The sequence below is a fragment of the Spermophilus citellus genome (assembly GCF_964194105.1).
Source record: "Spermophilus citellus genome assembly, chromosome: 9".
NCBI classification, from domain to species: domain Eukaryota; kingdom Metazoa; phylum Chordata; class Mammalia; order Rodentia; family Sciuridae; genus Spermophilus; species Spermophilus citellus.
Genome location: NC_138191.1, coordinates 5152436 through 5176757, shown reverse-complemented (window position 1 = coordinate 5176757; position 24322 = coordinate 5152436). Strand labels below are relative to the sequence as shown.

Here is a 24322-nt window from a genome sequence, read left to right as displayed (position 1 = left end):
TTGCCCTGTTTAGGATAGAATCTTCCATGGAAGTGCCTTGTGTGTGTCCCCTTCTCTTACTGTGCCCTTGGGTGTGGCCTACCCAGGTGTCAGTCAACCTGCTGACAGTGGACATCATGAAGATAGACTCAGCCCCCTGAAACCTGACCCCTTGCCTCATTTGAGTAGCTTCTCCTCAATAAAAGGGGTCAGCGTGTGCTCTTGCTCTCCCTTCCTGCAGACCCTTAAGGTCAGAGGAGCCATCACAGCGACCCCAAAGAAAAAGGTATTTGTGTCTCTTGTGGGGTTATTTTGCGCAGCCCAGTTAGCCCAGTTTACCTGGAGGGACCCCTGAGCCTTTTAGTCCCCGAGAACAGAAACCCGGCAGTGCATGTCTCAGCTGCTGGGGAAGATGAGACAGGAAGATTGCAAGTGCCCCAGTAACATCAAATACATACATACATAAATAAACAAGCAAAATTCAATGTTTTATTAAACCCAGTATATTCGAAACACTAAGCATGTAAGCAATATAAGACATTTACTTATTGGGGTGCTTTTTTTGGTGGTGGTGGGGTAACAGGGAATTGAACCCAGGAGCACTTAACTATAGAGCCACATCCCCAGCCCATGTTTAATCTTTCATTTTTTTTAATATTTATTTTTTTAGGTGTAGATAGACACAACACAATGCCTTATTTTTATGTGGTGCTGAGGATCGAACCCGGGTCCTGCCCGTGCTAGGTGAGCACTCTACTGCTGAGCCATAATCCCAGCCCCTAATCTTTCATTTTGAGACAGGGTCTCACTAAGTTGCTGAGGCTGGCTTTGAACTTGGTGATCCTCCCAACGCATCCTCCCATGTACCACCAACACCCAGCTACAAAACGATTATTTTTATTATTGATTTTTGAAATCTTAACTTTTCCTTTTTACTATTTTAAAACTGTTGATGGACCTTTATTTTATTCATTTATTTATATGTGGTGCTGAGATTTGAACCCAGCACCTCACACATGCTAGGCAAGTGCTGAGCTACAACCCCAGCCCCTGCAAAACAATTATTTATAAAATGTCTTGATTTTTTTCTGCTAAATCTCCGACACCTGGTGTGCATTCTGTATTTACTACATCCCATTTGGACTAGCATTTAATAGTGTGGTGTGGTTAGCAGCTACTATCTCAGAAGGCGCTGATTTAGACCAAATGAAACAGGAAACATGGAGAAAAGAGCTTAGTGTGTGACTCCAAGACAGGCGGCGGCGGCTGCTTGACCCTGGGCCTTGTGGGTGACCTTCATGAGCCGTCCTTAGTCACCTGCTGGCCCACCCCAGGCACACAGGGTTCGGTCTTACTGGAGCTCTCTGAAAAGGTGGGCAGAGTGAGCCAGATCCCTAATGGCCTGGTGGGCGTGTGAGAATGTCACCTATATGTCAGCGTGTGCTCTTCTGTCAGCGAAGCTCAGCTGGGCTTGCTGGCGGACACGGGGCAAGATTCAAGTTTTGGACCTGGGGGTTGGCGATGGGGACCCAAGCTTGGTCGTGGGTGTCCTCTGATCTCTGATGTTGGGGAGAGGGGTTGGAAGGAGAGGCTAACCCAGGGGAGGGAGCAGAACATTTTGAACACCTACAGCTCAAAGCAGAGGCACTTCTTTCCTAGGAGACACAGGAGTCCCTCGTGTTGACCTCTCATATGGCGAGCTTTCTGGACACTTCATTCAGGGGCAGAGAAGTCTTTTTCCTTGGATTCTCACCATTCCCCACGCTACCACACTCTGAGCCCTACTCTGCCGAGAGCCGCAGTCAGACTCTGCACTGGCTGACAGCGGGGACACTGGAGTCAGGAGGCCGAGGCACCCACCCTTCTCCTCAGCGGCTGGCTTCTCAGCTGTGAGGAGGGGAGTCTAGACTGTAGACTCCCCAAACTTAGTCTATCTGTGTGTGTGTGTGTGTGTGTGGTGCTAGGGACTGAACCAAGGGCCTTGTGTGTGTTAGCTAAGTACTCTACCACTGAGTACATCCCCAGCCCATTAATTTCCCCCAAATCTTCCCCAGACCCCAGCCACACCTGGTATTGTGGGGAAGTGTGGGCGGGCCAGGGGGGCAGCCTTCTGGGTACCTCTGTCTACCTCAGCCATCTGAGCCAATCCCCCAGGCCCCCTGATCCCCAGAGTGCAGCAGGAGCTCTGTACTAGGGGTAAAGTGGAGACGGGAGCTTGGTGGTACACATCTGTGATCACAGCTGCTTGGGAGGCTGAGGCAGGAGGACTACAAGTTCAAGACTAGCCCGGACAACTCAGCCAGATCCTGTCTCAAAACATAAAAACGGGATGTAGCTGGGTGGCAGAGCACCCCTGGGTTCAATCCCCAGTACCGAGAATAAACAAGCCAACAAAAACCCAACTAGGAGGGGTTCACAGGCCCACAAACAAACGTCAGCCACCAAGGATTTTCCCAGGGCCGGGATCAGACGGAGTCATCTGAGAGGAAACAGCAAGGTCCCGACACTGGGCTCAGGCCACATGTTGTCAGGACAGGCATCAAGGAGCCCGTGGCTCCACACAGGCTCAGAAGGCAGACATGCAGATCAGAAAGAGCCACATGGGCTTGGTCCCATTTATTATAAAATGACAATAAACTGATATAAAAAAGATCCCTGAGAGCCCCTGGTGCGCCCACAAGGGCGGGTCTCAGAGCAGCCCCAGAGTCCCTCCCAAGGTGCCTCGGGCCTGGAAGTTCTCAGATTCGAAGATCCCCAGCCAGAAGGGCACTGTACCGTGCAGGTGTGAGGGGCAGGTAGGCACCTACGACCTGGTCCAGAACGTAGAGGGGGTCAGACAGGGTGCTCGGGTCGAAGCCCTCGTTCGCCATCCGAACCTTGTGCTGTTTGAAGGTCTCGGTGGTGGCCAAGGACTCCTGGAGGAGGAAGGGCCCCAGGTGTGGAAGGAAATCACCCCGCCCAGCAGCTCAGGCGAGGGTCTGGATTTGTTAAGAGGCAGATCCAGGGGCAGGGCCCTTAGATAAGGCTAAGCGAAGAGGTGACAGGGAAGGGAAGGTCCAGGCCTGGGGGGGGACAGGGAGAGGGGCCGAGGAGCGTGTGTCTGGGACGGCGCTGTTGGTTTCTTCAGCGTCTTCCGTGGGAGCCCTTCGTGGAGTGCGGGATTCTGGGGGGCGGGGCTGGGGCGGGAGTGGCAGTTACCTGAAGCCTGAGGAACCGAGGCCGGGCGTAAGGGGGCAAGTTGTCAGAAACGTGGGTGTAGAGCTGCACAAGGTCTAAAGCATGGGGGGGACGCAGAACCAGGGCTGCCATCCCAGCCCTGCCTTCGTGCCCTGGAGGGTATAAGGAGCGGATGAGCCACCCGCAGCCGGCCACCAGGAAGGCCTCGGGTTTCTCGGGGTGATGGGCCGCAGGACGCCCCCACCTTCCTTGCTTAGGTACCTGGCACAGTGACTCCGTAGACATTCACCTCCTGAAGGAAATCCAGGGCCTCAAAGACCTCCGCCACCTCGGTTGTGGCCACATTTTCCCCTTTCCACCTGTGGGAGGCAGAGCTCTAAAGCTGGGAGTCAGGATCGGGGCTGGGGACTTGATGGGGAGAGGAAGAGGTCAGAGGTCAGGTACCAGACTGTCGGGGACTGAGTGTCTGTGAGGTCTGAGAACCAGGGGCTGGATGGGAGTCCAGGTGAGGCAGGAGTTAGGGGGTCGGGCTGTCCGAGGTCAGGGTCACAGAGAGGTCCAGGGTCAGGAGCCAGGTCCTGGGAGATACCTGAAGGTGTCCCCAGTGCGATCATGGAAGCGGAGGAAGGCTTGGTCATCACAGACCAGCAGGTCCCCAGTGTTGAAGAAAACATCTCCAGGCCGGAAGACGTCCATCAGCAGCTTTCCCCGGGCCAGCTCTGGCCCCCCGGCGTAGCCCAAGAATGGGGACTGCTGGCTCACAGGGGCCACCAGCAGCCCTGGCTCACCTGGCAGAGTCGCTGGGGTCAGGAGTGACTGTCCACCTTGCCCAGAGCGTCCTGGCCCCTGGCCCCCCCATTCACCACTTCTGATCCTCCTTCACACCACCACCCACCCCACCTGAGCACAAACCTGGAGATGTGGCTACACAGTGCCCCTGGGCATCCCGAACTGGCTCCCCTGTGGTGACGTCATAGCGAATCAAAGAGAAGGGGAAGATGTGCTGGGGGAAGGGAGACCCAGCTGGGGTCATTCCAGTGCCGGGGCCTCCGTCCCGCCAGCCTCCCCGTGTTCTGTGGGGCTCCCCTCACCTTGTAGAGCCAGGAAGCACGTCCCACAGCACCGAGCTGCCCCGTGTAGTTGAAAGTGGCCACGTTGCCCTCTGTCAGTCCGTACGTCTCCAACACCTGCAGAGGCCCAAAGCGCCGCACAAAACGCTCCCAGGTGTCTGGGCGCAGCCCGCTGCCCACTGCCAGCCGGACCTTATGGCCAAGTTCTGCTTTGCTCTGAAACCAGTGGGAGAGAGGGAGGGGTTTCACACCCAAACGCCAGTCCCCCCAGGCGAAGCCCCTCCTCCTGTGACCTCTTTCAGAGGCCCTAAGCCTCAGGTGGCTTCAGCCATCTGGGCTCCTTGTATGCCACACCCTCTTTCTCCTCCTTTCCCTCCAATTCCCAGACGACTGTGTCTGTGTGACCTGGCAAACGCACCGGGGGCTGGTTGACCAGGTATCGGCACAGCTCCCCGATGTACTGGAACACCGTCACCCTGTGCTCCTGGCAGTCCTCCCAAAACTGGCCAGCTGAGAACTTGGACTTCAGCACCACTGTGGCCCCTGCCGGAAGCAGGAAGCGAAGAGGGAAGGAGGACAGCTCACTAGTGGGGCCAGCTCCCTGGGAAGAGGCCGCGGGGTGAGCCAGACCTTCAGCAGGTCAAGGCTCCAGGCACATTCCTTCCTTCCTGCCCATGCCTTCGAGAGGCCAATACCCTTCTCCGATTCCCAGCCCCCAATATTCCACCCCCGGACCGGGGCTCAAGTCCCCCCCTCTTCTGTGCCCTTTCTTAGACTGACAGTCAGAACCCTTGCCCCACTGAGTGCCTGCGTCTGGAGTTCTGTGAATCCTCTGGTCTCCCTGGCCACTCAATCTGTAGGCAGAGCATGAAACGTGGTGGGGTCCCCACTGTACCCAGATCTGGGGCGAGGGAGGCTCTGCTCCTCCTCCCTCTGGATTCTCTGCCCTCAGAACTCATCCATCCCCGGGGAAGCCTGCCACAGCTGACACTTTAGTACACATCTGCTGACAGAAGGAGTGGGGGTGGGGCGGGGCTGACCGATGCCCAGGCAGCCCACGATGCCCAGCAGGGAGCCCGACATGTGGTAGAGTGGCAGGGCGAGGTAGATCACGTCCTCCGGGTGGACACCGCACAACTGGTAGAATCCCTGGCACTGTAGGATCTTCAGGTGACTGATCCGAGCAGCCTTGGGGAGGCCTGTGAGGTGGTGGGAGCCGGTGATCAGGGGAAGAGCTCAGCTCTGAGTCCTAGCTCCCCGTTTTCCCCTGCGGGGGTCAGAATCATCAGAAATCAGAGGGCGGTAGGCCATCCCGGAGATGTGGGTACTCTGGGGAGGTGAGGAACCGAAGAGGGAGTGGGAGGGCTGGAGAGAGAGGAGGTGCCCCCCATCTAGGAGACGTGAAGAGGTGCTCTCAGGGCTTAGGAGGCCCCAGTTCCTATTCCCAGACCCTCCCTCCTCTGCCTTAGTTTCCTAAGGTAAGCTCGGTGTCCAGCCCTCACCCGTGGTGCCAGAGGTGAAGATGTACAGGCACGTGTCCATCATGTTCTGGGGGGCAGAGAGGTATCCCGGCAGAGGCTCATCTATTTCGGCTGCTGCCTCAGCCAGAAAATCTCTGACTCCAGTAAGATGGGTTTCAGGACCCGTAGTCCACAGGTGGAGCCCCATGGCTCTCAGGGCCGGCAGGTCGGGCTCCAGGGACTCCAGGAATTCTAGTTGGGGTAGGAAAGCACAACTCGGGGACTGTGGAAACTTTCCTACCCCCTGGCCAATTCTCCACACCTCTCGCACTGCTCTTGGATGAAGGTGAAGGGCAGGGACATTCCATCACGGGTCTGGGACCTGAAGCCCCACTCCTTGGAATTGTTCTTGGGGAACCAGATTCAGCACCATCTGTTCGAAAACCCACGGACTCACATCCCACTCACTTCTGAACCCCAGGGAGACAGTTCGGCGGTTTCCCAGGCCCAGAGACAAGACCCAGCCCTCCCCGGACTCCAGACAGGCCCCTCCTGGTGGCTGGCCCCGCCTGGGTCAGTTCGGCGCTCCAACCTTACCTGGAGCCAACACCAGCGCGCGCGCACTGCAGCTGCGAAGGCAATGCAGCAGGGGGCCCCGACGCAGGGCGGTGGGCACGAAGGCCGTGCACAAGCCGGCCTTGGCCAGCCCGAACCAGAGCCACAGGAATTCTGGGCTGGCGGGGAGGAGAAGCGCCACGGTCGCCCCAGGTGCCAGAGGGGCCATGACTCCTTCATCTCCGGCCACCCCATCCTTTGGAGGCGCCGCACTGCTTCCGGCTGCTGGGTCTCCTGCCCACGGGCTCCCCGCCGCCCTGACGCCTCCGCCGCGTCCCGGGTCCCAGCCCTGCGCGCGCAAGAAGGCGCGCGCAGCCCGGTTACTCTCACGTTCCGCCTGAGCGTAACTAAAGCGCCGCGCGCCGTGAATGAGGAAGGTGTGCGCCGGGCGTTGCCGAGCCAGTTGCGCGAGGCGCCAGGCCAGGCTGCAGCCCCCCTCCGGACCTTCTGGGTCGGCGGCAGCCGCAGCCAGCACACGAGCTCGCAGAGCCCTTTTGCAGCGGAGGGCGCGCACCGTGAAGGCCAAGTCGGCCGCGAGCCAGCGCAACTGCGGCCAGAGGTGCAGCTTCAGTAGCAGCAGAGGCAGCAGCAGGAGCAGGGGAAGCAGTAGCAGGGCAGCCATGGTGCCCTCTTCCTTGGCACCGACCGGCCCTAGACGCTCACAAACACCCCTGATACTCCCTCCGAAAAACTGGGCCCGCTCCTTCTGGCTCTGGGACCTCTCCTTTTCGGGAGCGCGCGCGCGTGCGCTGGCACACGCCCCATCCCACCCAGCCCCCCACCCACCACCAGCAGCGAGCTGGCCCCGAGCGGAGGGGTGGGGGAGCGGCCCCCGGCCCTCCCCACAGCCTACGCCCCGCCCTGGGCGCGCTCCCTCCCGGCAGCTCGCACTGCACGCCCGCACCCTATCAGGTCTTGTCCTTCTCTCAGTCCCAGGGTTGTGTGTTCCGCTTTAAATTCTTTCTTCTCTTGGGAGGTTTAGGCCATGGCTGGACTTTGGAGTCCCGGTCTGAAAGCCAGGGCGTTTAGACCGCAGTCCACCCTTCAGTCAGTATCGCTCATTTTCACCCTCATGGGAACACACCACTGCTCCTTTCCAAAGGCGACCGAAGAACTTGGCCCCTGGCCCATTCTGTCCTACAAGTCCAGGCTCGACAGCCAGTCCCTGCCCATCCTTCAGCGGCAACCCTCAGGGACGGGTCCCCGCTCCAGAGTTAAGTAGGCGAAAGGTGGAGGCCCAGACGCTTGATTTCTGGAGGGGATATGGGGGAGACTCCTCCCTTTGGGCAAGGGTACAGTAACTGGGGCCAGCCAGCGAATGCTTTCCATCCTGGTTTTAATTGGGGCAGAGGAAACTAGGGAAGGAGGGAGGAAGGAAAAAGAGGCCTCTGGGGGTTTAGATTCTCAAAGGAAGGAGTAGCAGTTCTGAGGGGGAGGAGAACCTGGTTCTGTGAAAAGGCAAGTTTTCAGGGTGTCCGCAGTGAGCCCAACCTCACTCCTCTCTGCCCAGCAGGCCTCCAATCTCCGCAGGCAGCAGAGAAACAAAAGCATAGCCAAGTAACTCTTCTGCTGTTCATGTGGACAGGAAGCGGCCAGACCGGAGGTGAAGGCGGCCCCCCAGACCTGGCATTTGAACTCCTCGCTCCCAGGCACACCTGTCTATCAGGTCGCAGACTGGAACATCCCTCCCGGATAGTGCAGCTGACAAGCATGCAAACTTATAAATAAACTGAAATACGACAGACAATAACTTTAGTTTTTTTTTTTTTTTTTTTTTTTTTTTTTTTGAGACTGGTAATTGAGCCCAGGGTTTATGCATGCTGGAAAATTGTTCTGCTGATGAGTTCCATCCCCAGCTTGACTAAATCTCTAGTGTCTTGAGGAGCAACCGGCAAGGACAGACCTCAGCCTGCAGGGAAATGGGGCCTCATCAGTTTCTGACCTGGACAGGTCAGTGTCTGGCTCACACCTCCAAAATGCAGGATGGGAAGGGCAAAGTTCCTCCTGCGGGTAGGCAGGGCAGGAAGGGAGAGGAGGAAGAGCTGTGACAGTGGGCAGGCCACCAACAAGGGCACCAATTAAACTGAGACCACTCTACATGCACAGAGTAAATGGGACGCCAATTCCGGCACAAAAGATCTTCTGGTTTGTTTTATTGTCATTTAAAAACAATTTTTAAAATGCGATTATCTCTGGAGGGAAAAAAGTCAAAAAGAAAAAAAAAAAAAAGCAAAAACAGAACTTAGGAAACCAGATCATTTGACAGTTCTGAGGAACTTGCCTCTGGGACTTTCCTGGGCTCTGGCCCAGCTTTAGGTGACAACTGCAGATCAACCCAAGCCTCCTGGGCACAGTCCCTGTCAGGTTCCTTCCTGAAGGTTTATGGCATCTGCCTGGAATAGTGGCCACCATATCAGGTTGATGCCCACTACACACTGGTGTGGAGAGTGACCACAGAGCATGCGTTCAGAGCAAATCCAGAACCAGGGGAAGCAGGAAGGGGACCCACAGCCAGCACCTGCTCTCGTCCTAGCTTCTCAGCCCAGAGCCCCTTTGTCACTTCCCTTCTCTGCTAAGCGGTGCTTTGGGAGATGGGGAGGGGGCTGAGCAATTCCACCAGGGTCTGGTCTGGCACAGCCTCTGGCTGCCATGAGACCCAAATGTCAGCGGAAGTAGCAATGTGGGGAATGGGAGGCCCCAGGACAGAGGGGCAGAGTGGGGCTGCATGGCAGCTCTTCAGGCTGGTGTCAGAAGCAGCTCATCCTTTCCACTGGGCAAGCTCGGGGGCAGGGAGGGTATCTTCCCTGTATCTCCCAGCCCTGTTACCCTTTGATTCACCAGGGGGAGGGCAGTCCAATTGAGGGTAGGATGGGGAACATAGGATCTCAGTCACTGTCAGAACCCACGGCAGAAGATCCTTTTCGTTTCCGCTTGGTGGGCTTTGGTTTTGTGTCTTCTTCCTCCTGGAAGAGATGGGGATGCGAAGGAGAAGGGAAATCACTAGCTGGGCAGCTGCCTGCTGGCCCCCATTCCATCCGCCCCATTGCGCCTCTCCCCATGGTGCTGGACGGGGTCTCACCGAGGCACTGCTGGAGCCTGACTCTTCCTCAGCATTGGGCGGCTGAGTGGCATTCTTCCGACTTCGAGGGCTAGACAGAGCTGCCTTTCGCCGGCTCTTGGGTGGCTTAGTAGACGAGTCCTCATATTCCTCTGCCAGGGAGAAGAGGTCACTGAACCTAAGGGGAAGGAGAACAAACTCTCAGAGTGGGACATCCTGACCCCATGGCCACCTCCCATGCTATTTTCTGCCCACAGGCCTAGGTCTGTTTCTCTTATCAACCTTGGGGTTTTTTTGTTGTTGTTTTTTGGCGGTGCTGGGGATTGAACCCAGAGCCTTGTGCATGCAAGAGAAGCATTCTACCAACTGAGCTACATCCCCACCCAACCTCAGGGTCTTGATGGCTATTAAGCTTGTGTCCCCAGTGGGCCTCCTCTCCCCTAGGCCTTCTGCTCGCTACTTCCCAAGACCAGAAGTGGAAGGAGCCTCACTTCATCTTGTGGGCTTCATCACAACTTGCTTGGACATGCTGCAGTGCCTGGAGGATTGGGGTCTGGCTAAAAACTGGAGGGAGAAGGAAAGGAGAGCAGGGAAGAAAAACGATTAGATGTCTGGGAGCTTATTAAACCACACCAAAGCTTGTTTCCTCCCAAGAGTTTGGGTTCTGATCCTGCCCCTACCACCCGCCTGGCTTCAGGGGCATCTGAGCCAGGCAGCACTCCACGCACTAGACCCCGAGAGGGTGAGAAGCATACAGTTCTGCTTGGTGTTGGTCAGGTTGAGCCGCAGGTTGTCCAAGTGCTCCAGGATCTGCTCTAGAGTCAGCTGGGCCAGCTTGCTGCTTGAGCTTCTGAGACTGCACAGGGAGGTGACAAGACCTGGTCTGAGCCTAAAGGCTCCAGTCGTGTGACACTTCCACCTCACTGAGATCCCTCCTTAGGACAGAGGCAGTCCATTCCCCAGGGGAGATGGGAGGACTGGGTGTGCTAAGGAAGGCGTACAGCTGCAGGGCACGACGAGAGGGGAGTAGGAGCCACACTGGTCCTTTAGACTGCATGGCTTCAGACCACTAGATGTCACCCACCATCCATGGGTGGCAGTCACTGTAGACTGCCCTGGTGATGGCCCGTTGACAGCGGGCAGGAAACAAGGACCACATCCCACCTCTGCCTCTTGCGAGGGAGGCTATTGTTCTTGATGAGCAGGGACTTGATGTGCTCTGCCAGCAGCTCATCGTGCTTCATGCACCAGTGCCGCAGGATGCTGGTGGTGAACTGGTCGTCGGGATGACAGGGCCGGCTCAGGACCATCTTTACCATCTCCTCACTAGGCCTGTGGGTAGAAGGGTGCTGGATGCTGTGCCCACACACTGGCCTTAGGAGCCGCTTATTTACTACTGATTTCCCAAATCTGAGCCTCCCTACCCAACCCAAGCCTGGCTGTCGCTTCCTACGCTTACATCCCTCTCCCACTTCTCTTTGGGCCAAGGAACACATGGCTGTACTCTCTGCAGAAGCCAGAGGAGAAGTGAGATTATTCTGTTTGATGGTGGAAGGTGTGCAAGTGTGTGTCAGGAAGGAGGCCCAACAAACTCCTAGCTTCCCCAGAAGAGTCAGGAGGGAGACTAAGAGACAAAGGACAAGTCTGTGGTCCCCTGACCTGCTGGAGCTGGGGGTAGGCCTGGTATCCAGGTTGAGGGAGGGGCAGGAGAGAGGCCTCCAAACTTCCCACCTCCTCAGGACATTCTGTACCATTTCTAGTGTCTCAGAAGAAAAGGTGGAAGGAAGACAAGAAGGTAGGAAGGAAAAGACACACAGCTGTGGCCCCATTAGCCTGGGGATGGTGCTAAGTTGCCCGTGATGGAAGAGGAGACTTCTGCTTTCTTGCCCTCTATGCCCCAGCCCTGGCAGGGGCACAATGGGCCCAGCTGGCTCTGCACTGTGCAGGTTAAGGGAGAGCATGGGTGTGAGCCCTCTACTCTGACTCTTCCTCCTCCTGGATTAGCCTGCAGGAGCATGAGGGAGGGGAACGTGAGCCACTAGGATTAGAACTGCTGTGGCAGCAGGAAACAGGGATGTCCGGTCCCCACCTCTGAGGACAGTTTCTGGTGGGCAGGGGGGTAAAGTCAGAGGAAGCCCAGATCCCAGGGGATCTGCTTATTTGTAAGTCACACTGGGGGGAGGGCAGAATAAGCAGATGTCAATAATAGGAAACAAACATGGCAAAAGGAGCAGGACAGAGCCCTTTATGCCACAGTATCTCTTAGGACATTGGGACTAAGGGCTAAGAGTCTCTAGGGGTGGAACTCACTTTTCTCTTCGGAGCTGCAGCAGCAGGCAGGACAGGGCCTCTGGGTGTTCTAGGGGGAAGGGTACAGGCTGCTCAGAGGAATGTGTTATTCCAGGGATGGATCTGGGCACCTCTCCCACACCCCCACCAACAGCCACTGGAAGACCAAGGACAGTCCTTTACGAAAAGCCAGGAAGAATCCCCTACCCTGATCCTAATGCCAGAGGCATCTGAGCCACAGCCCAGGGGCCAGGCTCAGGATGGACCTGCAAAGCTCATCTCCAGGGCCCAATGACCAACAGTGAGCCTGCTCTCTGCACCATGGTGGGAAGGAGCAGGGCTCTGGTTCACCCTAGAAGCTGGCGGCCTCAGCCCTGCCCCAGCTGTACTGGAGGTCTTCTCCCACCTGCAACCCTACTCACCCTTGTATTTGAGGTGCTGCAGGATGGGGATTATGGTCTCCAGGGGGATATTGTGGGCCAGGAAGAGCTGCCAGGCACAATACTGCTCAAAGGTTTCCCAGTCTAGGCTCTGGACTGGAAGAGACAAGAAACCTCCATCTTTCTCTCTCTCACACACACACACCCAGCTAACTGGCTATCAGTACCCCAAATAGGGACGAGATAGGGCAGGGACGGCGTAAGGGGAGGGACAGTGACCTTAAGTCTAGGCCCTTGCCCTTTCCACATGACACTTGGTTTCAGTCTTCACAGGGCTTCTGTATTCCCACCCACCCTGAAGTTACAAGGACAGAGGTAAAAGAGACTGATCCAAGACCACACAGCAGGTGGGCTGGGGTGAGGTGCTACCCCTCCACTCCCAGCCCCAGAACCAGCGTTCTTGTCACCGGAAAACACATAAGCTGACACCCTCTCCTCTCCTGGGCATCTAAAAGGTCTGGTCACTTACTGAGTATGTTGAGGACTGAATCTTTTCGAAACATGACCAGGTTCCCCATCATCACATGGCAGACCAGCTCCTGGAGCTATGGAAGAGGAGGGAAAAGGCAGAGTCATCAGCTCTAAAAGAGGCCAGAGGCCACTGTGAAGGGAGAGGCATGACGCCATGAAAGCTACAGTCTCTGAAGGATGAAGGGGCTGGTCAAAGAGCAACTAACTTGAGTGGTAACCCCGGGCCTATTCTGGGGCAAGAACACTTATGGAAAACTATTCACACCCTGATGGCAGAGTGAAAGGACAACTTTTCCTTCTGGTCTTACTTAGTTTAGCCCTATGGGTGAAGGACCTGGGGGGCCAGGTTCTAGACCTACACGTGGGCAGGTAAAGGCAAAGGAAGGAGAACTGTTGAGTGCTAATTTCCAGTGAGCAAACAGGAGAAAAAAGGATCCTTAGTCCAGGCATGAGATGAATCCCAGCATCTCTTGGGGCCCTATGCATGGTGGAAAAGTCAAGTAGAAATGATATGATGATTTTCATTCTGAGCCAAGGGGAAGGCCAGTTGAGAAAAAAACAAACACAAAAAAACCCCTCACCAAGTGTGGTGGTGCATACCCATAATCCCAGCAATTTAGGAGAGGATCAAAAATTTGAGGCCTATGGCAATTTAGTAAGATTCTGTCTTAAAATTAAAAAAAAGAAAAAAAAAAGATAAAAAAAGGTTGTCACTCAGCAGTAGAGCACCTCTAGGTTCAATCACTAGTACTGCAAAATAAATAAATAAAAATAAATAAATGAGCTGGACACAGCGACACATGCCTGTAATCCCAGTGGCTCGGGAGGCTGAGATAGGAGGATCAAGAATTCAAAGCCAACCTCAGCAAAAAAGAGGTGCTAAGCAACTTAGCAAGACCCTGTTTCTAAATAAAATGCAAAAGAGGGCTGGGGATGTGGCTCAGTGGTCGAGTGCCCCTGAGTTAAATCCCTGGTACCCACCCGCCCCAAACAAACAAACAGCAACCCCAGCAGAACTGGCCTTTGATCTGCACTTTTCCTCCCCATCCTCCATGGCCTAAAGTACGTCCAACTGCAGCCAGGAGGCAGTGTGCTGTGGAGCATGGGCTCCTGTCTGCATGCCTGAACAGAAAGCAGAGGCCCTGATTTCCTCAGTCCTGCCTTCTAGGCCATTCTGCAGATGCCAAAGTTCCATGTTCACCTGTGCAGAGTCAATAACAGCCACGATCATGTTCAGCAGCTCCCCACTCCTCAAGGTTTCATCTGGAAACTAGATAGAAGAAGAGGGAAACTAGAGGAGTCATCCAGGGTGGGCCCCATGGCTTTCCCTTTACAGCTCATAGACCTTCCTTACCACAAGCTCAAGGTCTGGCTAAACTGGCCAGACATGGATCCTAACATAAATCTCTACAAGATCCAACAGCTATGAAGCTGGGAACATAACCCTTCAAGATGCCACGTTTGTTATCTGTGAATGCACACCACGAGGGGAGAAATGGGAAAAGCCAGAGGTAACCAGACATGCCAGCTGGCTCTGGGTGGGAGTGGCAACAGAAAAATATTTATACTCCTGATGGCAAAAAAATCCAATTCATCAGCATCTCAAGACAAAGAGAAGGTATAGAGTGAGTGTATCTAGGGGCTTGTGAGGGGTGGGTGGGGGAGGGAGAGTCCAGTCTAGGGAGGGAAGGACAAAAAGGGGGTGTGATACCCCAACCCCCTGCCCCTAGTGCATGGCTGAGATCCTAGTTCCTCCGGTTAGACCACACCCGGAGTCCTCATTTCCCTCTTCCTAGGAACTTCTACCAAGAGGAACAAGAGTTGATACCTCCTCCTCCATCCCAATTCTGAGAGAAGACGTGAATGAACTGGGGGAAATGAAAGTGAATCTCTGCTTCAGGAACCATTAGAGAGCATCCAAGAGTGAGCCCTCACAGGGTGAGAGCTTGGGACATACCAATATGAGTCTGACTGGGGGACCTGTTCTAGGTCCACATGATGGGGCTGAAACCGGGAAGCCAAGTATATGGGTCCACACCCCAACTTAAACCACAGTCAAACCAAAGGACAAGAATTCTCGGAGCCTCAAAAACTATTCAACTTTTAACAAAAAGCACTGGAATGAAGAGAATTAAACTGTGAGAAGCAGTGGCCACTGAGGTCAGAAGGGGTTGTATGTGATGTTCAGAGTGTACACAAAGGTAGGTGGTCACTTGTGAGCCCCGTGTACTACCCGCGACCATGGATAAGGATGGACACACTGACCTCTGTGTAGATGGAGGGTGTGAGGTGGCATAGCAGCCGCACATCGTCCTCCTGGCAGGCCTTCATGTCCATCATTAGGCAGGTGTGCAGGTCACCCAGCTGGGTGGCCTGGGCAAATGACTCATACAAGTTCATCTTCCCAGCGGCAGCTTTGCTGCAAAACCAATTGGGCCTAAGTCAGTAGTCGGACCACAGCACCAGAATTTGAGATGTTCTGAAGCAGTCTGCTCCTACCCTGGAATGCCTTCGTCTCTCCTACATGCCCTGTGCTCATTTGTCCCCTTTTATTTATTTATTCCTTCCTGCCTTTCCCAAGGGCTTGGCAACCTAAGAATCAGGAGACACTCTTGCTTCCCCATCCCTTCCCAGTACCCACATAGGGCTCTGAGATCAATGAAGCTACTCACTGCCAGAGTGACAGGAGAGGGAGGACTAGGGTCAGGTTAGAGACAGCTCTCTTCCTTCTGGGTTCTATCCATGAGGACAGTACCAACTCATACCATACACAAAACTTCACTCAAATGGCTAATAGGCTTAACTATAAGAACAAAAACCATACAACACTTAGAAGAAAACGGGCAAGTCTTCATAACACCAAAAACAAGTGACAAAAGGAAAAACAGATTTGACTTCACAAAAACTTAATACTTTCGTGTTTTTTTTTTGTTTTTGCTACTGGGGATTAAACCCAGGAGTGCTTAACCACTGAGCCACATCTCTAGCTCTCCCCACTCTGTTTTTTTAATGTTGACACACAGTCTCACTAAGTTATTTAGGGCCTCACTAAGTTGCTAAGGCTGGCTTTGAACTTGAAATCCTCCTGCCTTAGCCTCCTGAGCTTCTGGGATTACAAGAGTGTGCCACTGCACCCTGTCACTTTGGTGTTTTAAAGGGTTATCACCAAAGAAGTGAAAAGAGGGGCTAGGGTTGTAACTCAGTGGTACAGCGCTTGCTTATTTATTAGCACATGTGAGGCACTGGGTTTGATCCTCAACACCACATAAAAATAAATAAATAAAATGAAGGTATTATGATCGTCTACAACTAAAATAAATAGGTAAATATATATATATATATATATATATATATATGAGAATATATATAAAAATTATATAAAGTGAAAAGACAGGCTTGGAAGGTGGCAGGTGAAACTTAGTGCTAGAACATGAGCTCAGCACACGTGAGGTCCTGGGTTCAATCCCCAGCACCAAAAAAATAAGAAAACCTGTATCCATACTATTAGAATATTATATGCCTATAATCCCAGCTACTCAGGAGGATGAGGCAGAAGGATCACCAAGTTTGGGTCAGGATGGACAATTTAAAGAGACCCAGCCTCAAAGTAAAAAGGGCTGTGGATGTAGCTCAGTGGTAGAGTGCCTACCTGGCATGTGTGGAGCCTGTTCAATCCCCAGTACCAAAAACAAGAAAGAGAAAAAAGGGCAGCAATAAAAAGACAAATAACAGGGTTAAAATCGAGAAAGACTAAGTATGGCAGTATATGCATACAGTCCTAGTTCCCTAGGAGGCTGAGGCAGGAGCATCTCTTGAACCCAAGAGTATGAGCTTAGCCTAGGCAACAAAGAACCCATCTTAAAGAGAGAGAGAGAGAGAGAGAATAAGGAGGTTTCCTTAAGAGTGATGAAGTGTTTTAAGTTACACAGCAATGATATTTGTATAACTTTGTGAATACACTAAAAAACACTGAATGGTACACTTCAAAAGAGTGAATTTTGGGGGCTGGGGTTGTGGCTCAGCGGTAGAGCACTTGCCTAGCATGTGCGAGGCCCTGCGTTTGACCCTCAGCCCCACATAAAAAGTAAATAAATAAAATAAAGGTATTGTGTCAACTACAACTAAAAAAAAAAATTTAAAAAAAGAGTAAATTTTATGGTATAAAAATTTATACCTCAATAAAGCTGTATTTAAAAAAACAAACACTTAGCATGCACAAGGCCCTGGGTTTCATCCCTAGCACCAAAACACATGGAAGGTACTGGTGAAGAGAGCCAAGGGTAAGGGAATCGATGTGCAGGGGAGAAAGGCTGGCTCTCCAGTGGCTTCCTGACACCCACCTGGCCCTCAGGTAGTAGAGCAGGTGGTAGCCAATCTTGGGCTGCTTCTGATAGAGCTCAGACAGAAGGTCCAGAAGCAGAGAGAAGCTGCTATTGTCTTCCTGCATCTGGCACAGGTTCCTGGAGGTAGGGGAAGAGGAGAGGCATTACCCAGGGAGGCTCTGCCCACCACAAACCTCCTCCTCTCTGGAAACGGAGACGTGTGACCCAGGACAGGGACAAATGTGTGCTACAGGGAGAATGGAGGGGAGAGCAGTTCCTCTTACCACTGGGTGCTTACCTAAATATTAGGTAGAGAGGCTTCCCTACAGATTCCTCCAGGGACCTACAAAAGAAGGGTTACACATGAAAATCCACAGAAGAGGAGGGGCAGCTGCAGGCAGATCATAGAGGGACTACACAGAGGCCAGACACCAGCCTGCTCCTATCCTACCCAAAAGGCAAACTTCCTGTGGTTCCAGAAGCTTGGTAGCAGAGAAAACAGGTTCCCAGCCTGGAAATCACAATCTGAGGCTATCATTATCACAGAAAGGGAGATTCCTCTCTTCAGGGGGAATCTAGGATCCAATTCTACTTGAGAAGAAATAAAGGTTGGGGCTACTGGCCCAGCAGCAGGGCTGGAAGGACAGGACAGGGATACTAGTCTACCACTGCCGTACACACAGGGTCCAGCAGGGAAAATAAGCCCTCATTTCAATCAGTACACATCAGGAATCAAAACACCAAGTGAACAGATTCTTTTTCTCAAGTCTACAGCATGGTGCCTCTTGGGCTTGGGTTGTAAGAACATATTTCTGGCTCCTGAGGCCAAGGGCACCAGGGAAGATGAGCCTTACTCCTCTGTGACCTCCTCAGGCAGCACCTCTCCTCGGAAATGGGCCTTGAAGAGCTCTTGTAGACAGGAGGCAAGGACAGACAGCTGTTCTGAGTCGAAGTCTTCCTAGGTGGTAGACAAGGGAAGGAAAGGATATCATGACCTAGGTCCAAACCTCACTATGCCCACTGTCCCCACTGCCCTAGAGCCTCTGAGCTTATTTGCTTCCACCTACAGGATCAGCAATTTTCCAGCCCCCCCTGAGAGGGACTCTTCTAGGGGAGAGGAAGGAGGGAGTCACATCCCCAGGGAGACACCTGCATGGGGAGCTCTAACTTGGACAGGCTGGGCTCCTTCCTCCCTAAGGGCGTAGGTTCCTCCTCACCTCCAGGACCTGGTCCACAATTTCCTGCATGACCTCACACTGGGCCTCCGTATCACTGCAGTACAGAAGTGAGAGGAAATCCCAAGGACATAAATGATAGCAGAAGGCAGGACACAGAGAACACTATACATGAGCACTCATACAAACAGAGACAAAACAAAGGAGCTCTATGTAAAATCCTAGCTTGGGTGAGGGAGGCAGAATTAGGGAAGAATTTGTTGTTTTCTGGGCAGAGGCCCAAAGAATAGGGAAATCCCCATCCATCCTACTTATGTTCTCTGAGGCTATTATCCTCAGAACCTAGGGAGTAGGAACCAAGGTGTTAGAGTACAGGTCAATCCACTCCCTGCCTGTACTCATACTCCCCAACATAAGCTGTGGAAGACATCACTCATGAAGCTTCAGCTACCTTCCCATATACCACATCACATTGCTCTCCAAGCCACATCATTCTGCCACACTTACTAGGCACAAGGAGAAAGCATGGACTGGACATCCCCCCGCAAGGTGGGGACAAAGTGGGGAGAAGGGTCTGTACCTACCTCCCCTTCTGTAGCTGGAGTACTTTGTCCCTTAGGGACTCATCCAACTGGTCGAGGTAAGGGGTGATATCAACTGGCTCCTCCACAACTGTCTCCTTGATAGGGTGGAAACGAAACTCTCTCTTCTTTCCTGAAGGGAGAGATTTAGAAGTCAATTTGCTCAAATGCCAGCAACACAGACAGTCCCCTTAAATCATCTGTTCCTTCCCCACAGTCATCGGGGACTGTTTACTCAATGCTGTGCAAATACATGATTGTATACATGTCCTAGCTCTTACCCACAAGTGGGCAGGAACCACTTATTTTACCTCGTAAGTTAAATGCAGGGCTTGCACCCTGAGTCTCATTCAGTAATGCTGTTAACAAGACGGACTCAGGCAGGCAAAGATGATAGGACAGAAAGACTGCAGACAGGCTGCTCCTGGGAGATGGCCCTCTCAGGGCTGTCACAATTCTGAGCCACCTCCTGTGCCATCCTCACCTTTGCTGTTGAGATCCTCCTCATCATCACTGAAGGCTGCCTCAGCATTGTCGTAGCAACTCTCGTCCTTATCTGACAGATGGTTATCCATCTCCATGGAAACTGGCTCTTCAATTTTGACTTGGGAGTAAAGAGAGTTTATGTGCTAAATGGAACACTGAACCTGCAAGGACAAATCTCTTGTCCTTACAACCTTCTATGACCTGTAGGGAGATGCTGCCAGGAACAGGAACAACACAGGACATGAATTTTCTATCCTTAGCTCAGGATGAGTGGAGACAATCTCTTGTGCTCTTTAATTTAAAACCAAGTTGAGAAGTAGTACTTGGCTTAAGCCCTGATCCCAAGACAAAAAGTATGTGAGGGATGGCTGGCAGGGAAATGGCAGACTGGGACCTACTGTGACAACCTCTCATCAGGGGCAAGGGTGGAGGGATGGGAAGAGAGAAGGGATGGGTACAGTGAGACAACAAACATTCCATGAGAGCCTCTACTTACTAGAGAGAAAAAAAGGGTTAAGAGACCAAGATAGATGAGGGAAAAATCAAGTAAGATTTGATGGAGTGAGAGAGAACCAAGGGAGACAACACAGCAATAATAAAAAGAGAACACTGAGACAGTGTTAAGAGGAGAACTCCCCAGGGACAACATCACAAACAGGGCTCTAGTCTACACCTTGGATGGCTTCATCCTTCTTCTAACACAGGTGACAGCAGGACTACCACCATACCTTCCACAGGTGGGGAGGGTGAGCTGCAGAATTCAGGAAATTTCTCTCTCAGCATGGCCCGCAGCTCTTTATCCAATTTAGGGTTGTCAAATAGGGGAGCCAAGTGTCTAATGGGAAACATAAATGAAGGTCAACATCAGAGTTCCTCATTTCTAACTCAACATGGAGATAAAGAGTGAGACTTAGAAGATTGGGACATCCTAAGATCCTTCCAAGGGGTAACAGGGGAAAGGAAGGCATTTGAAGCCCTTTGTAATATAATGGCAGGAGAGAAATTCCTTTGAGACTCAACAGGACATATGCCCCGGAGTTTGGGGGTGGGGGAGAGGAATCCAGTACTTGTTATACCTGCCAGGGGAAAGGGTCAGCAGCGTTATGGCAATATCTGGATGTGCCCGACCCAGAGGTGGCTGGACCTAAGGAAAAACGGGAGAACCCCATACCTCCACCTCCCTACATATAAACTCCTTACGCCAAGACCCGTTTCTCCACAATGTGGTTGAGGGAAGAAAAGACACCCTGTCGCACATGGCCTTCCAAAGGTGGATAGAAGTTGGGAATGATCTGGAAGGAAAGAAGAGGAGGGAAGAATGGCACAGGACTTTGAATAGAGTGTTCTGCTGAACTAGATCTAAGAAACTGCTTTGGTTGTGGTCAGGGAACACTGGGGTATGGTATGTGTGCAGAGGAATGGAGCATATCTGACTATTTCAGGCTAGGCAGTTGGGACACTTACTGGACCCAGCTGCTTCTCAAGGAGACTAGATTCTACCTTGAGTTGTCATCCTACAATTGAGAAAATCATGGAAAAAGGGATGATCCAACTGGAGCAGTGGTAATACAAAGGGAAGCATTCATTGAGTTGACCACTTCTGCTCCAGACAAGGGGGCCAGGAAGGACTCCATCAGTGGAAGACTATGGATATAGATGTAACTCTGCATCCAGGAACTGGGAGGAGAGGGGGTTCTGGCACTTACACGGCACATGAAGTCCAGGAGTGTGGCAGTGATGGCTGGATGGGGCTTCATAGAATGATGCATTACCAGGATGGCTGGCTCTAGAGAATGTGGAATTAAAGGGTCCCCCCCCCACATCAGACTTTCTGTTTCCACATCCACAAAATGGGATGTCAACATATACTAAAAGGCTCTGGGGAGTGCTCATTCCTATCCGGCAGCTCTGAGAGCAACCAGTCCCCCAACTGTTCTTAGCCCTCATTCTTCCTTCTTGTCTTCAGCATACAGCTTGAAGAATGGAGGTAGGAGGAAAGGAAAAGAGGACATGGCACATCTTTTCCTCTGCCCAGGCCCTTCCCACCCAGAGCCCAGGGATGAGGCTATGGGGAGAAGGGAGAGGGTGGTGATTGCTTAGCCTCACCAAAGCAATTTTCTGTCAGGGAAGAACTGATAAGGAACAACGGAACTGCTCCCACTCCGTGCTGCCCTCAGATTTATGACTGCTGTCACCAGGACGAGGCAGTGGGGCCTGACGAAGGGGAAGGTGGTGCTGCCTGGTCTGGGCCACATACCTATGTTCATAATGCTATCCTTGTCTGGACTAAAGAACAGCCAGTCGTAAAACAAAGCCAGCTTGGCATTAGAGGCAGCAACATTGGACTGGAAAAGAGAAGGACAAAAATAAAGGGCTAGTTTCATCAACCGTCTCCCCTCCTTCTGAAGCCCAGGGCAGATTCCAGGGCTTACTTTGTTGCTGCACCTGTGAAATTCAGTTCCCAGTGAAACATGGTGGAGCCCCACGATCTGCGTCTGTGTTACATGTGAGCATGAGAACCCTGTGGTCTTACCAACCAAGGGGATGGGGCTGGCTGGGATCCTCACACACCCAGGAGGATATACCTCTCCTCCCCTAAGGGAGAACACTTGACTTAGGAGTTCACTCATTACTTCTGAGTCAAGGCAATACTCAGATGGCCCCTGGGCTGCCCTTGGTGGGCTCCCCTGCCCACATTTCTGAAGAAAAGGCCCTCTAGGAATAGTCTCTTGTCATATTTGAATCAGTACATTCTAAGGATCTAATCAGAGAAGAAAGGGGAAAGAAACCCTGTCAGAAGATGTCAGAGAATGGATGGTTTTCCACCTCAACACAGGAAGGAAAATGCAGGGAAGGAAATGGCTCCTTTATCCGAAGCTGATGCCAGAAGCACGGAGGTGAGGGTCTAAAGAATGCAAGCCCTAACTTTGTGGTATCCAGAAGCTCAAAGGAAAAACGCAAGAATGCTTCAGAAATCCAGGCTTTGGGAGGTTAGTAATAAAGAGATAGATGGACCTATTGAATCCCCAACCCAGATGAGAAATAATGAGTCTAACAAAATTTCTTGAGACACAAAGGTAATGGAATAAGAGCCTGAAACATTTGAAAGACAACAGTGAAAGAAGGGTCCTTATGGATCAAATGGCCCTGGAGAGTCATAAAAAGCATGGAAATACAGAAGGCATCCTTCAGTATCCAACATCCTCTACCCTGTGGCCCAGTGCCCTACCGTGCATGTTGTCAGGAGCCAACCAATGATGGCCCATCGAGGCAAGATGTCAGAACTCAGCACTTCATTAGAAGGGTGGACTACCCCACAGATGTAGCGAATGAGGTCACAGCGCAGAGACTGACTGTCTGGGGTTGACAAATACTGGCGCTGGAACCAGTCTTGGTATCTCTTTTGTTGACCAAACCGCACCTGAGGAGGGAAAAGTTAGAAAAAGAAACTTGGAAAGCAGGGTGGAATCTATGAGCACTGTTAAACTCCATGTTTGACCTAGACCTTCATTTCTTCCTACAACTTACTCATTAGCTCACACTGTCTCTTGAGTGTCTTTTCCTTTCGGGGTTATTTCATGATTTTAAAAAGTGCTCTAAGTCTTTCTAGGCTGCCTTGCATGTCATGGGTGCATTCATTTTCAGCCCTGACCTGATGCCACATTTACCCCCAACAACTGTGGTCTATTTTTGGCTCCTTGCTCCAACACTGGTCACTGAAGATTTGGTCCTAAGTATAATCTTTTCTTATTTTCTGGAGCCTACTGAACAACAAGGAATGTTCCTTGAAAGCAAGAACTAAACCTGTTCACCATTAAGCACTGAGTGCTTCCTGCCATCCAGCAACCTAACAGGACCATTATTCAAGGCACAGACTCTAAAACTTCTAAACAGACCCAAATGGTTATAAATAGCAAAAAAGAAGGATCTGTTTTCCTCCTCTATTCCCCTGTCAGAAGAAATCCAAATGGCAGAAAGGTAAACAAAAGTTACATTCAGACCACACTTCACAACAAAACTTCCTGCAATGATGGTAGCCATGAGCAGTTCAGATGTAGCTACTGCAACCAAGATACTAAATTTTAACTAACTTATATTTAAATTACAAAATATGGCTAGTGGCTATCACAAAGGACACCAAAGGTCTGGACAGTTCTCCTAGATAACTTGGGGTCCAAAAGTTGGCTAGGGCAGTGGTTCTTTATTTCCAGACTGTCTTCTAAAAACAGATTCTTTGATCAGATTCCATCTATAACATGTTCCTCAAGCAATTTTACCACCGTTCAGCCATATTTGGACACCAAAAGGTCATTATCTACCTTGAAAGCTCAGTTTCCCTGGAAGAACCACGGACAGAATAAACATTCTCACTCTACCCTTTAATAGCACAGTTCACACTTGTAAATAATATTTGCATATAATTCTTTGCATAATGGCTACTTTAGATAGACTGAAAGCTTCACAGAGCTAGAACTGCAATTCTCTTATTCAACCCTATATCCCCAATTCTTAGCACTGAGCACAGTGTACAGGCACAGAATTAACAAAGGAAAGAAGCCAGTAGCCATGTGGATATGGGGTACCACTTAGCTACCACTCTGTGGATCAGTACTCAGTAGTAACCGATCTGCAGACAGAAGCAAGAAGCCTAACTAGCACCTGCAATTCCTCTTCCTGTTGCAATAGGAGAGCTCACCCGGGATGTCATGAAGAGGAGCTTAGTTTCCATATCTGGGGTTAGACGACATGCTAGGAATTTTCGGGATGTTCTTGACTGAAGAAGCTGTAGGATACCTGAGCCAAGTGTTTTAGGGAAGAAAAAAGAAAGAAACCTGAGAACCACGGAATGGCAGACAGATGGGGAAACTGGGCCAGGTACTGATGGCCAGTGAGTGGTCTTGTTCATGAGGCAATTCCAAGCATCAATACAAATGGGGATTCTAACTAGTATCTGTGCTTTTTGTCCAACCAAGTACATTCCTGTTACATTAATTCCCTTCCTCTGCTGGTTTTACAGAGTCCCCTACCCCTATTATTGCAGTTGGCAACAGGTGGGAAAATTAAGAGAAAAATATGGGAAACTCTAGCCTGTCTTCCTGCTCCTGATCCTTGCATCAATGTGATGTAGCAGCATAACCATAAGCTCTGGAGTCAGGATAACCTGATCCAAATCCTGCCTGTCACTTACACTTGAGCAAA

General features: G+C 51.8%; 2 protein-coding genes and 1 long non-coding RNA gene across 4 annotated transcripts in view; 1 reads left to right on the top strand and 2 right to left on the bottom strand.

Moving 5' to 3' along the window:
* Window positions 1-518: 518 nt before the first annotated feature.
* SLC27A3 (solute carrier family 27 member 3) lies at window positions 519-7056 on the bottom strand. Of its 2 annotated transcripts, none has more exons than XM_081306844.1 (10): window positions 6284-6482; window positions 5729-5957; window positions 5267-5425; window positions 4645-4769; window positions 4248-4442; window positions 4069-4159; window positions 3746-3944; window positions 3418-3515; window positions 3178-3308; window positions 519-2894 (listed from the first exon to the last, which is right to left on the bottom strand). In XM_081306844.1, exons 1-10 carry the CDS (start codon window positions 6479-6481, stop codon window positions 2718-2720), a joined length of 1602 nt encoding a protein of 533 aa, XP_081162970.1. In that variant the 5' UTR covers window position 6482; the 3' UTR covers window positions 519-2717. The 2 variants fall into 2 exon arrangements, with proteins under 2 accessions (XP_081162970.1, XP_081162969.1); XM_081306843.1 differs by having other exon boundaries at window positions 539-2894; window positions 5729-5938; window positions 6284-7056.
* A 328-nt stretch (window positions 7057-7384) lies between these two features.
* Window positions 7385-8542, top strand: LOC308656128. Its single transcript, XR_014023607.1, has 2 exons — window positions 7385-7514; window positions 7815-8542. It is a non-coding gene; the product is annotated as an uncharacterized lncRNA (long non-coding RNA).
* INTS3 (integrator complex subunit 3) overlaps window positions 8491-24322 on the bottom strand; it is a 41122-nt gene continuing 25290 nt past the window's right edge. Inside the window, exons 9-30 of the mRNA XM_081306842.1 lie at window positions 23820-23917; window positions 22353-22544; window positions 21381-21468; window positions 20830-20909; window positions 20324-20415; window positions 19852-19958; window positions 19122-19241; window positions 18641-18770; window positions 18099-18153; window positions 17736-17839; window positions 17180-17224; window positions 16900-17019; window positions 14825-14978; window positions 13761-13829; window positions 12558-12633; window positions 12071-12184; window positions 11670-11718; window positions 10524-10691; window positions 10115-10215; window positions 9851-9923; window positions 9381-9537; window positions 8491-9264 (exon numbers count right to left, since the gene is read on the bottom strand). Of these exons, the coding sequence (XP_081162968.1) occupies window positions 9187-9264; window positions 9381-9537; window positions 9851-9923; window positions 10115-10215; window positions 10524-10691; window positions 11670-11718; window positions 12071-12184; window positions 12558-12633; window positions 13761-13829; window positions 14825-14978; window positions 16900-17019; window positions 17180-17224; window positions 17736-17839; window positions 18099-18153; window positions 18641-18770; window positions 19122-19241; window positions 19852-19958; window positions 20324-20415; window positions 20830-20909; window positions 21381-21468; window positions 22353-22544; window positions 23820-23917 (2270 nt within the window). The 3' untranslated portion in view covers window positions 8491-9186. The remainder of the gene's footprint in view (window positions 9265-9380; window positions 9538-9850; window positions 9924-10114; window positions 10216-10523; window positions 10692-11669; window positions 11719-12070; window positions 12185-12557; window positions 12634-13760; window positions 13830-14824; window positions 14979-16899; window positions 17020-17179; window positions 17225-17735; window positions 17840-18098; window positions 18154-18640; window positions 18771-19121; window positions 19242-19851; window positions 19959-20323; window positions 20416-20829; window positions 20910-21380; window positions 21469-22352; window positions 22545-23819; window positions 23918-24322) is intronic.